The sequence below is a fragment of the Sturnira hondurensis genome, unplaced genomic scaffold (assembly GCF_014824575.4).
Source record: "Sturnira hondurensis isolate 20B ecotype Veracruz unplaced genomic scaffold, ASM1482457v3 Scaffold0006437, whole genome shotgun sequence".
Classification (NCBI taxonomy): Eukaryota; Metazoa; Chordata; class Mammalia; order Chiroptera; family Phyllostomidae; genus Sturnira; species Sturnira hondurensis.
Window position 1 is genome coordinate 6,211,219 of NW_028079068.1, and position 13,204 is coordinate 6,224,422.

The following is a 13,204-nucleotide window of genomic DNA, read 5'->3' on the forward strand; positions in this document are numbered from 1 at the left end:
TCGCAGACAAGCTTGCTCCTCAGTCAGCCAGGGCTTCGAGAAGAGCTCATTCAGGGCTGCACTCCAGGGTGGGCGGGTGCCTGCGTTTGCACTACATACAGGGCTAGTACCTGCTAGCTATTTCATTTCACTGCTTCTCCGTTTCCTCCCAAGTTTCCACCCCCACAACATACAAAGCACAAGTCAAAACACATAAAGCATTCAGAATAGTGCCTGGCTCCTGGTAAATGCCATTAATGTGTTTGCTGCAATCATTGTTACTATCTACTACTATGAATGCTGTTATTACTGTTATTACTACGCTGCTGCATCATTTGGGGCCAACACCCGAACAGCTGTTTCCCATATAAAACGGTGCTCGTATGATCTCCTCCTCTCTACTGACTTCCTGCCCTTCTGTGAATTCTGTGCCGAGGAGGTGGAATTACCCACGCACAAGTACATTACCGCCCACAGCCACGGCCCCTTCTAACCAACTCTGCGCTGCCCAGACGCCATTTCAGAGAGCAGGACAAAGTGTCCTGGGGACCCCTTAATCTGCACATCATCACACGAATGACGGCATCAGGGACACAGTGTCCTTCCACTTCCCTGGAGAATGCAGCTGGGCCACCTCAAAGGAGGGCACCGCCCTCTTCTACCCTGCCACCAAGTGACAGTTTAGCAGAGGGAAGGACTTAAAGGAATTTTTATACTCCACGTCACTGAGTACGGCATCTTTCGCAAGTACATAGATTTCTCTAAGCTCCCTTCCTAACAGTTGTCTTGGAAACTCAGCTTAAATTTTTCAGAATTGTTTCTTTGTCTTTAGATGAGTCACCTACAATTAGCTGGGGATAACGACATCAAGGTAACAGAAATGCAGATAAGAAACACTGAAACTTGACCATGGGAAATTATGTTAGAAGACAGTTTACGGTCATAGTAAAGCAAGAGAAACGTTTGAGGTCGGAAAGAAAAATAACCTTCACTTCATTGGCTTTTAAACCTCATTAATGAAGTCTGTGGCTATCAAACAAATTTATTGATAAAGTCTAACTACTTTGCATTCTCATAAAATAAAAACTTTATGAGGACAGAGAGGGCAACAAAATAACCAAATAAGAAAGCAGGTGTTTTGGTTCTGAAAACACATTTGGAAATTAATAACTTCAGTGGCCCTAGTTGCAAGATTCACTCACTTACGTGGAATTATCGTATCTTGAGAAGGTCAAAGAGAGAACAGGTTCAGCTGGAGTTCTTCTCTAGCCTCAACATGGAGTCACTGATTTAAAAACCAAGAGGGAAAAACAAAAGGCACAGTGACATGTACTATGTCACAAGTGGCTGGTGACGAGGTTGGAGTGATGTGACAAACATGTCAGTAGACGGCCTAGGGATGGCCAGTAGCTCAGTGTGTGGCCTGAGTGTAGTCGAACCGTTAGCATTTTAACGTGTCTTTGCTACTCAAGCTGAAAACGAGCACGTTTAACGAGCCAGCAGCTTCAGCTCTCACCTTCACTTCGTCGTCTTTTAAATCCAGCACACAGAGCACTACGGGATGGCACTCCAAGGTCACGCACGCTGGAAGGTGTTCTGATAGAGAGGACAGTGACCACACGGTCGCACAAAAGAAAAATGCAAACAAGTATGCTTCCTCCTCCCTTTCTCATCTTCCTCTGACTCCGCAGGTACCATTGACTCTCAAAACTGAATCGCTGCCTCTACGCACGCCCCCTCTAACTATCCATGCTCAGGTACATTCATTCAGAAAAATTATTTACTGAGTATCTTCCTGCTGCCTGGTGCTTTTGGATCTTACGTTCCAGTGGGAAAAGACAAAATATGAGCAAGTTGGAAAATAAGTTAACTAATAATTACAGTTGTGCTAAGAAGGAAAAAGAAAATCAAAGTGTTGAAACAGCAACTAACCGGGGAGCTCTACTTGGGATCCTGACAAAAAAGAGAATTCCATCCAGATGCTTCAAAGGGCGAAACATCGAAGAGGAGACACTGAGAGGCGCATGGGCAGCACTGAAAGAAGCAACACGGAGAGATGTGTGGCTGAAGTCCAGTGAGAGCCAGAGCCACACAGCAGTGTCCCGGGGGGGACTGTTCTGGAGGGGTGCACCCACGGCCAGATCTGTGATCCAAAGTGGGGAGGAAGGAGGTACGAAAGAACCCAACCCCTTCTCTTCGAAGGACCCCCTCCCCCGCCCCTGCTGCTGGTGCTTCCCATTGGGAGAACCTGGTCATGAGTCACCTGGCAAGGGCGCTTTGGTGACATCGTCCACAGAGTTTGATTCTGGTGTGGAGAATGGGCTGGGGAGACAAGCAGGAGAGGGGAGAATGGAGAATAACCTTCCCTAAGGGAGCATATTTGGGTAGGACAGTCAGGAAAAGTGGGCACGGAGGCGACCCAAATGAACCCGTTCCTCGTTCCTCGGGGTGATGCTACAATTCACATTCTGGGGGAGGCAAATGTCTGTATTCCCAGAATGTCTCTCTGCCACTGGGGAGTCTGCTCATAAAAAGAATGCGGCTATCCAGGACCGTTCCCTATGAAAGGTTCAGCACTGCTACTCACTCTCACAAACACAGGAGGAAAACTCAAGAGAGACAGACACACAGGCAGGCAAGGGCACGCAGTGGACACAGATATCAGTCCGTTCCATTGACACAGTGTTTCTCGGGAGAGCTCAAGGCTTCCACGTTTGAGATAGCCTCCTATCACGCAACTTACGTGAAAAATAAAGAAACATTTTTCTCCGAAATGAAGACATGCCATAAAGATTCAATTACAGGGTAATAGTAGTTAATATATACCCATAATTTAAACTCCTACTATTTTCTTCTAGTTTTATATTTGCCCTCAAGTCACTTGATAAAATGGATATGAAATAAATATCTCAAGCCTATTCCACTTATCTACTGAGAAATTATTTTATTTCTGTGGCTCAGAAACCATTTCTTTATATAGTTAGAGTAAAATTTTCCATATTAACAAGATCATCCCCTAAATTAAATGATCTGACTTTTAAAAGCCAGTGTGCTGGTAGGCCCCGATTCGCTGTGAGCTGGCCAGGTTCCCCACAGTTGGTGGGCCCTGGGTGAGTCAGGGGTCCCTGCTGGTGGCTAAGGTAAGGCAGAGAGAGACTTCCTACCTGTACGTCCTTTGAAGGGCAAACTCCAGGAAGAGAAACAGAGCTGCCTGCATGTCAATGAGACTCACCGGCTCCCATATTCAAAGCTAGCCACTTTTCTCTTAAATGTCCTAAGGAATTTTCATGATCTCTGCATTCATCCTAAATGTCCCTGATGTCTATTTAATCTTGCTTTGTCCCTGATGAATATAAAAACAGATGGTAGTTCTTCTTTTTTTAATTTGTGACTCTTCCCAAGGCCATAGAAACTGGTGGCAGAGGGTAAGTTCAAGGGCGACCGTTACCTGGAGAAGAGGGCGCTGCACCCCTAGCACCTTCATGGTGTCGGCGTTCGCCAGGATCTTCAAGGGGTCCGACGTCTTCGTGACTCCTTCGATCTCCTTGTTGATCTCCGCCAAAACTTGATGGAGGAAGATGTTTTTGATGTACACGGTGAGGAACTCCCGAAGAGGACACTGTTTGGCTGGGCCAAGCCCCAGGGCATGCTCAATTTCCTGAATGAATCTGGAAGACAGACGGGGACATGGTTATTCACTGCATCAGAAAACCAGTCGGAGTGATATGGGAGATCCCACACGGGGTTCTCCAGACACTGGCTGTTTCTGTGGAGAGACAGGGAGATTCCCAGGAGTCTCAGTGAGAGCAGACCCTTACTCTACAACGTTCATCCGCTAACACACCTGTCTCTAATAGTGAGCTCTCTATGTAAACATTTACTTTTTAAAAAATACAAATTGTCTTACCCATTGAGTAGAAATAGGATAAAATAGAAGACAACTTCTAAACTAGGGTCAAAAAAGGAGATGTGCGAAATATTTTTATAATGCAAGAAGAATGTAAGAAGTAAAGGAAAGCGCGACAAAAGTAGAACAATTACAACTAGAAGCACACGCTCAAACAGCACACATTTCTCACTGAGATCTTTATACGTGTGCATGGAAGTGTTGAGAGAGAGAATGAACACAGGATACGCCTTTAATCTGTGATGATCTGTGACTTGGGAGGCTGTAAACGGAGAACAGAAGGAGAAGAAGGGGCAAAGCAGGACTGCACCTGTGTCCTTTAATGAAAACACTTAAAGTGTATATAGAGGAACGGTGATGACCATCAAAGCTCAGAGGTGAGTGTTTGTCATGTTATTCTTTGTACGTTTCTGTGCTGGCAGTTTGTGCTTTGCATGCTTCTGATATATACAAGTTGAAGCTACTTACAGTTTAGCTAATAACACTGGCTCTCCAAAGCCCACATTCAAATTCCAGTTACCACAGTATGTTAATGGTGAGTAATGGCATAAAGTATAAACTTTGAGGCTAGCTCTTCAGTTCAGAAACCTGTAATTGCTGCTCATTGTGATCAATGATCAATCGCGTCACTGCTTTTCAAGTGCCTCGGTGACAGATCCCGGCACATCTGTTCTTCAGCTCCTGTACAGACAGTAGGGTGGGTGGTGCATTCTCTCATCTCCCAGTGATAAGCTGGTGCGATATTTCACAGGGGATAATTAAATGAAGGAATTGGCAAAAAAATACAGAAAAAAACTAAAAATGAGAACGGTGGGAGTGAAGCTTGAATCCAATGTAAATGGATTTACAGAAGAAACAGATGACCACGGGACAGTTGACACCAGCTCCATTTTCGAGGCAGATGCAGACAGAGTGATGGTGAACCTGACCTCAATGAAGAGGAAGGTGTTACAGCCAAAGGGAGGAAGACGGCCCAGAGTAAGGATGCCGGTGAAAAATGTCACATTATAAGAACTCTTTGTCATATTTCATGACAGTGAAAATCAAAGATATAAAAAAATACTGGCAGTTGCTCCGAACTTTGAAGAAGGCATGACATTTCAGCGAAGGCACAGAAGAGACGCCAACCCAAGGAAGGTGCGAGTATTGTTCAAACTGCTCTTGACAAGCTCTTAACAAAGAAATCAAGTCCTTTAGTCCTCAGTGCTTCTAATGCCACAGTGGACCAGGTATATTACAAGTTTTATTCTTCACACCAGTATACATTTGTAACACAGGAGAGTTTTGAATGTGCTGACAAAAGTTTTGAAGTCATGAAACGATTGTGATTTCCCCCACTGATTAAGATGGCATTGCCTGGTAATTTTTCACAGTTCCACAATGTTATGCAAAGCCAGGGCTGCCTTGGTGCTTTAAAATTTTCTCCAAAAAGGTCGAAGGAAAATGAATTAAAGGCAACAAAATGGATGGCGATCTGAGAAGATCTATTTGCAACTTATATCACAAATGACAGCTAGGAAAAAAGAAATTTGTAGAAAAATGCTCAAAGGGTACAAAAAGTTTAAAGAAAAACAATGGCCATTCAACATAAGAAAATATTCTTCACTTCATTCATGATGAGGGAAATGGAAAGTTAATTATAGTGAGATGCTACTTTTTACATCCATGCACTGTCCAAATTCCAAAAGTGTGAAACACACTTTGTTGGCCTAAGGGTGGGTGAGCAAAGAGGCCTCCCCTGTATTGTCCATGGGAGTGGGAAAAAGTACGACCCTCCAGAAAGGCAAGGTGGCACCACCACTCCCAATTACAGATGCGACACCCTCTGACCCAGAAACCCTACTTCTGGGAAAGTTTTCTGACGGCCATATGTGAACATGATTACATAGGTCAGTATAGAGTTATTTTTAATGGCAAGAGACTGGAAACAACTCAAAAAATCCACCAACAACGGAGTCGTCAACTGAGCCGAGGCGCGTCTCCACGCTGGAACACCACGCAGCAATCCGGCCTCCAAACAGGGAAGCTCTCGCGGCAGTAACAGGGAAAGCCCTCCGGGACATACCGTTAGGTGAGGGGGGAGGAAAAGCAAGGTGGAAATCAATTTGTATTAATTACACTGACTTTGGTGTAAGAACCATAGATCCTCATGAGTTTATTTTATTATAAAGACACCTAGGGAAGACTCATAAAAAACAACCACCAGGTACCCGCAGGAAGCCAGGATGGGGGTGGGGTCTGGAAGAGGAGTGGGGAGAAGTCTTGTCAGTTATTCCTTTTTTTCAATCATTTGATTAGAAAAACACGAACATATTAGCTACTCAAATAAAATTAAATTACAGAATATAAAAATCGCTACTCGAAATCAAATTAGAAAATACAAAAACCACCTACATATGTCAAAGACTATGTTTTATAAATTGCTTTCTGATTGGGCCACATTTAAAGCGTGATGTGCAAATGCTCCTTAAGTTTAGCTGTTTAGCCTCATAAAGAGTTTCCTTCACTGAATAAACAAATAAATTAATTACCTGTGGTTAATCCTGTACGTCACCAGTTGAACACTCCATTAGCCTGTGGGGGTATGGTGGGCGGGAGGGAGCCAGTGTATACAGGATAATCATAATGAAAAAGTCACCCAAAGAATGCAGGGGGAAAGTAGAAATTGGGAAGTGATGAGAAACACAATGAGGCTCCTTTTTTGTTTTTAAGATTTTATTTACTTACTTTTAGAAAGAATGGATGGGAAGGAGGAAGAGAAGGAGAGAAACATCAATGTGTGGTTGCTGCTCATGCACCCCCAACAGGGACCTGGCCCGGAACCCAGGCATGTGCCCGGACTAGGAATCGAACCAGCAACCCTTTGGTTCCCAGGCCTGTGCTCAATCCACTGAACCATATCACCCAGGGCTTGAGTCTTCTTAACTGATGTTATCACCATGGAGAGAGAAATGAAAGCATGATCTAAAGCAAAATACAATATATCTTCAGGAAGAGAGTGAATGAAAGAAGGTGGGTGGGGGCGATGAAGAAATAAAAGCAGACAGTTATCGTGGCCATAACTGTAAGACCTCCACCTTCCACAACCTGCTGTGCTGACCCCTCCTCATCTCATGGAACACTCTAGAGAAATCAACCATCCAGCGGTGCACTGGGCTCCCTGGTCAGCCTTTGAAAGAGAACCAGTTATCTATTTGCTAGTGAGTAAATACATTTTATTATTTTTAATATTATAGGAATCGATCATCAGATTGCCTCTTTATTACTTTCAATGGGACTTAAGAGAATTTTCTGAGATGTATTACAGTTTCAAAATCTTTAACATCAGAACAAAATTTTTAGTAGTTAACCTGCTCCTAAACACTGACAGAAGGCTCTAAATTATCCTTGTTTTCTCTTTTCTTTTGTCCTAGCCCCTTATTTGCCTTTGGTGTCCCTGAAATATGAAACCGCTGGGAGCCCCACTGACGCTGAAGGATTTCTCTCAAGCACAGACCATTCATTCCCTAAAGCACATACATCAGTCTCAAATGACATATCCAGGTTGATGCTGTCTTCTCTAACTCAAGGGGACCCATTCAACATGTTTCCAAATCTGCTTTCAGAGCCGTGAGGGCCCTTGCTGTGCAGAAAGTGCGAGACAGAGGAGAGAGTGAAAGAGAAAAATCAGGGCTGTCTCATTCGCCTTGCCTTTTCACTCTAGTCAAAAAATGGGCAGCAATTACATTAAAGAGGCAAACTGCTCTTTCTTGGGCAGGAAGGACACAGAGTAGGTCCTCTCCTAGGCAGCCAGGAGGAGGTAGACCAGATGCCTGGTCACTGTGAGGAGGAACACTCTAGGGAGGCTGAGTGGGCAGGCGCAGAATTGAGAGTCACTATTTCTGAGCCTGAATCTTGACTGAACGGTCTTGGGCAGGTTATTCAGCCTCTCTCAACCTTACTTTTGTATTCTGTAGAGTGGACACAATAACACACAGGGCGGCCCTGATGACTAAATGAGGAAGGAAAAGTTAAGCACCCAGCAGAGCGGTGGGCACACAGTAACTGCTAAGGAAATGGTAGCTAACGCTATCTGTGTAACTGACCAAAGCCCCACGTGACCAGGGGCAGAGTATAAACTGCCCAGGCTGTATCCTCAGTACGTGGTACCAGCCAGCACATAGTAGGCTCTCATGAAGTAGTTGATGTAGAAAGTTGTAAAAAAAATTAACAGATCCTTTCACTTCAATCCATAGTTCCTGAAATTGGGGCATGTCCTTGCTGACAAGTAATGTCCTTTTCTCAAGAATTTGGACCAGAGGTTCAAATAAAAAAATTTTTTTTAAAGAATGAAAGAAAAATCATCCTTCACCTCCACCACCCGATGTTAGCAGTTGCCTCGCACCGAAAGGGCACCCAGCAATCCCTGCCAACACTCCGCACTGTTTTGTTGCGTTCACGGTTCAGCTGTTTCACACTACGCCACATTCTGCCCTTTCGCAGAGCGTCGGCATGGCGTGCATTCCCTCATGCTAATGAGCGCAACATTATTAAACCAAAACGTCAATTAGGAAGCACTGATGCTGCCTCCGGGTTTCATTATAGATAATCCTACAGTGAACATCTTCATTGTGTTTCTGGAGAATTATTTCCCACACGTTACGGGGAATAGTTTGTTCCTCATCGTTTTTCATGGGCGAGTCTGTATTTTATTTCCCTGAGATTCCCACAGCCTACTGCCTGGCTCCTTTCACTTATCAAGTACTTTAAACTTGGCCTGTTGAATGGGAGGCCGGAGAGAGTCAGGGTGGAAAGAGTCAGGCTGGAGAGAGTCAGAGTGGAGAGAGTCAGAGTGGAGAGAGTCAGGGTGGAGAGGAGACACATCAAAAAGCCCAGCTTTTCCACCAGGGCTCCCAATCCGCTCTAGAGAAGGAAGAAAGCGCTGCATTTTTAATAGTGAAAAGAATCTCATCAGGAAAGAAAATGCTTCCCTTCGAAGTGAAGATGAGCACAGATGCAACCCTGTCAAAGGGGGATTATCTCATCTCCGGAAGTGCTCCACACGAGGGGCTTCCTCTCTGTGTGAGTGGTGCAGGCCAGCACAAAGCCCAGGTACAGACGCGCGGGGGGAGGGAGCCAGGGGGGCTCCGAGGAAGCTCAGAACGCTGGACGCAGAGCATCCAATTACGGGGTTTGGAGGAATCCTATCCAGGTCAGCCTCCTAAACCCAAGGTTGTGAAGCAGGATAAACCAAGAAACAAATGAGTCTAGGCCACGGGTTCTCACTGCACTTGGATGTCTAAAGCGTGGATCTTGCTTCTGCCATTCTAATATCGCTCTTTGTAAATATTTAACCCGAGGTTTTCTTTTCAGAATATCATCAACTAGGGGGCCTCCTAAAATAAAGACACAAGGAATACTAACATTTTAAATTTATTCTCTTTTTCATCTTCACTGGAAAACATGTTTATTGGTTTTAGAGCGAGAGGGAGAGAGGGAGAGGGAAAGAGAGAGAGACAGGGAGAGAGAGAGAGAAATGTGTTGGTGTGAGAGAGAAACATCAATTGGTTGCCTCCTGGACATGTCTTAATGGGGAACTTAACCTGCAGCCCAGGTATGTGCCCTGACCAGACAGAACCTGAAATCTTTTGGTGTATACAAGGATATCACTCCAACCCACTGAACCACCTGGCCAGGGCTACTCTTTCTTTCTTTCTTTCTTTTTTTAAAGATTTTATTTATTTATCTTTAGAGGGGAAGGGGAGATGGAGAGAAATATCAATGTATGGTTGCCTCTCTGGTGTCCCCTGTTGGAAACTGGCCTGCAACCCAGGCATGTGCCCTGACTGGGAATCCAACCGCAATCATGTGGTTTGCAGGCCCGCGCTCAAGCCACTGAGCTACACCAGCCAGGGCATGGGCTACTCTTTCTTATACAGGTATGTATCTTTTGGAAATGCATACATGAGCACACTCTATATTTAACCAAGATTTTCAAGGTTTTTATCTTGACTTGATTTCTATCCAGAGAAGTTATAATTAAAATTTCACACAAGCTCCCCCAGCCCTGCTTAACCCAGCCTCTCCATCGCAACCTCTCTTTCACTGTGAAGCCCTATTTCTTCTATTTCGTCTCAGCCAGGAATTAGAGCTGCTACCACCTGGAAATCGCCTCGAACACACAGGGCCTTCATGGCAGTTTAGAAGCTGCAACATTTACTCATCTGAACGAAAACAGTGACTCACAGTAAACACAGATTTCTCACAGCCACACCCTAATGATTTTTTTTCATTTCTGTGGCCAACACTGTTATTCATGGGACAAGCTGATATCATGTGCCTTCCTAACACCACAGAGGAGAACACAGCACCCCTTCTCTGGCATCCTTGCCCCAAACACATGATTTGGATACAATCATGGGGATATGTCATCTTTCCGTAAAATCCGAATACAAAAGTAATAGTGCAAATTTCAGGAAAATCAAATTCACGATTCTGGCTTTTGGAGCACAATGAATTTGCTCACATCTCTCCCACAAACAGCGTGTCAGTGTTTACTGCTAATTATGTTTTTAATGTATACGTTTGCACATAATCTATAGTAGACAACATACAATATTTTAATGCCTCTCGCTTTGATAATTGCTGAATTTGTCCTATGTTTCCATACATGCTTTGGCCGTGGAGGCTGAAAAACGCACAGAAAACATTCACCTGGAGGGTGTGGGGAGCCTTCTCCTCCTCACCTGCATTAAAACCAGCAGGAACGTGAGGTTTACGCCGCCAATCTTCCCCGTGATGTGGATCTCTCAGCGTATCGGTCCCACGCGTCTCCGACCCGGCACTGAGTCTGCAGACATGGGCCAGGCTGACTTCCACAAGGAGCTCCGAGTCCCTCCTACTGCACAGTAGCTTTAAAGACGTGCTGGGGAATCTGAGCTGTCTTCGTCCCTTCATTCTCGCCCCAGGTTCCTAGGTGAAGAGTCGCAGGATCCTTACAGGCCTGCAGAAGCTCTGCTGAGCTAGTATATTCCAGGGTAAGGCCCCATGCCCGTCACACTGGGCAGCTCTCTACTGTCACATTTAAAACACGCACACTTACTAACATTATGTGACACAGATACTCACAAATGTATACATCAAAAACTTAATTGGCAATAAATGCCGATGCACTGTTCATGAGGGAGACATGCATGGATTCTTGTACTACAAAAGAGAGAAATTGAAAGGTGCATTTTCTGAAATTTGGCCTTTGATTTTGTGGTCTTGTTTTATGGAGACAGGGCAAAGAGCAGCAGTAACCGCAACCCTCTAGCATGAATGACATGTGAATTAGAAAGAGAAAATAAAATTCCATTCCCCCGGGTATCCAGGGAACAGAAACAGTGTTTGGAAGAACACAGGAAGAACGAAACGCTGAGAGCCAAAGGCAGCGCTTCCCTGGGACGCGTGGGCCCGTGTGCCCAGACTCCAGGCGGTGCTGATCGTACCACTAGAGCCGCGGCTGACAGGCTCCGCACCTTGCTCTGCGGGGAAGGGCAGACTTTTATGTGTAGACTCGAAATCCCTGCCCCCTGACTTAGATGGAAAAAAAATCAACCTGTAGCGCATAATAAAAGTCGCTGCTGGACACGAGCCCATCCTTGCACAAAGAACCGTTAGTTGTACTCAGGGAAATGGGTCTTTGGAATCAAACCAAAGTGATGGCGCACCAAAGACTGGAAACAACTCAGGGCGCAGACAGAGGCCGCCCAGCAAGCACGGCTGCTTTAGGACCTATATTCCCACCCAGCTACTCTCAGATTCCACACCGAAGGCACAGAGCGAACTAAAGCAACTTGGGCAAGGAAGGAAAGCAGCCTCAGAGGCGTGGACTGCAGATCTACTCAACCTGCTTGAATTGTCTGACTCAAAAATGATCACGTAGACTCATTCAGAAGCAGCAGCAACAGGCATATTTAGGTCCATTAATCAGTGAGACATGAAAACTGAAGAAAAATCCATAAAGGTTAATGCGCATTTGAAGCGCATTTGCCTCTTAATGCCTGGGAGTCAGTCATCGGCACATCCGGAAGAGGCTCCCGCGACAGTTTGCAATTGTTCACGCTGAAGGTTAACTGCTGTCTGGGCCTTCTGTATGTAAGGATTTTCTGGGTAAAAGTGCACAGTAAGTCCATCATGGCGGAGCCCAATCATGTCCTCAACCCATAACCCTGGGAGACAATTTACTGAACTAACAAAATAGAAAAAGGCTTGGGTGCTCTTGTTTGTAACGAGTGAAATTTAGGCCTAGGACTACAGGGGAAAAGAGGTAAGAGTCATTAAGTAAAGAGAGTAAAGAATATCACCCATGAAATTTGAACTCTGCAGTTTGTGACCAAATTTAACTGGGAAAAAAATCTCATGATGAGTATATTGCAAGTGGTTCTGACTACAGGTAAGTGTTCCCTCCAGACTGAAAAGCACTTTAGGTAAAACAAACTAAGCCTCTTGAAAATGACAGCTGTTTAATTTTTTTAATCACATGAGTTGGAAATTGACATAACTCAAGATCTAATCCTTAATATCAAGCAACCTTTATGAACCAAAAATGCACACAAATAAATAAATAAGGATTATGGACCTGAAACTCAGACAAAATGATAATCCTCCTTTTCTGCTAGGCCTGGGATTCTGTTTTCACTATTTGCATTCATCTTATTTAAAGTAAAATAACCTCTCCTCTATCTTTTTGTTCCAAAAGATAAGGCTGTCAGAAAATTTTTCAAGAAAAATCACAACTTAGAAAATGTCTATCATATTACCTCAAACTTACATGTAATGCATTAAATAGACTTTATTTTAGGCGTTCCACATTTGTTTGGCCTTTAGATAGTCTAATGCAAGACACGGGACAACCTGGCAGATCTCCTATCTGTTCCTATGTCGGTAGGGGCTGTACTCATAACTGGTCACATTTATTGAGCTCTTGCCATGTCCCGACTGAAGAGCTTTATATAGATGATTTTATGCAATTCTCACCATAACTCTGTGAGGCCTGTGCGATTACTATCTGCATTTTACGCATGCTGAAACTGAGCAAGTGAAAATATAACATTAATAGCTGCCAGTTGCACTACTTACAATATGCCAGCACTATTTTAAGTAATCACCACACTTTGCTTCACTTATTCCTCACAACACTCTGAAGTAGAGGACGCCCCGCCCCCACTTTTTGTTGAATTTATTTGAGTGACGCTGGTTAACAAAATTATATAGGTTTCAGGGGCACGTTTCCACAACCCATCATCTGTACACTGTGTTGTGTGTTCCCCACCCCAGATCAGGTCTCCGCCCACC

General features: G+C 44.5%; 1 protein-coding gene across 1 annotated transcript in view; it reads right to left on the reverse strand.

The window, feature by feature from the left end:
- EXOC4 (exocyst complex component 4) overlaps nucleotides 1-13,204 on the reverse strand; it is a 679,809-nt gene that overhangs the window by 188,789 nt on the left and 477,816 nt on the right. Inside the window, exon 11 of the mRNA XM_037049172.1 lies at nucleotides 3,428-3,647. Within this exon, the coding sequence (XP_036905067.1) occupies nucleotides 3,428-3,647 (220 nt within the window). The remainder of the gene's footprint in view (nucleotides 1-3,427; nucleotides 3,648-13,204) is intronic.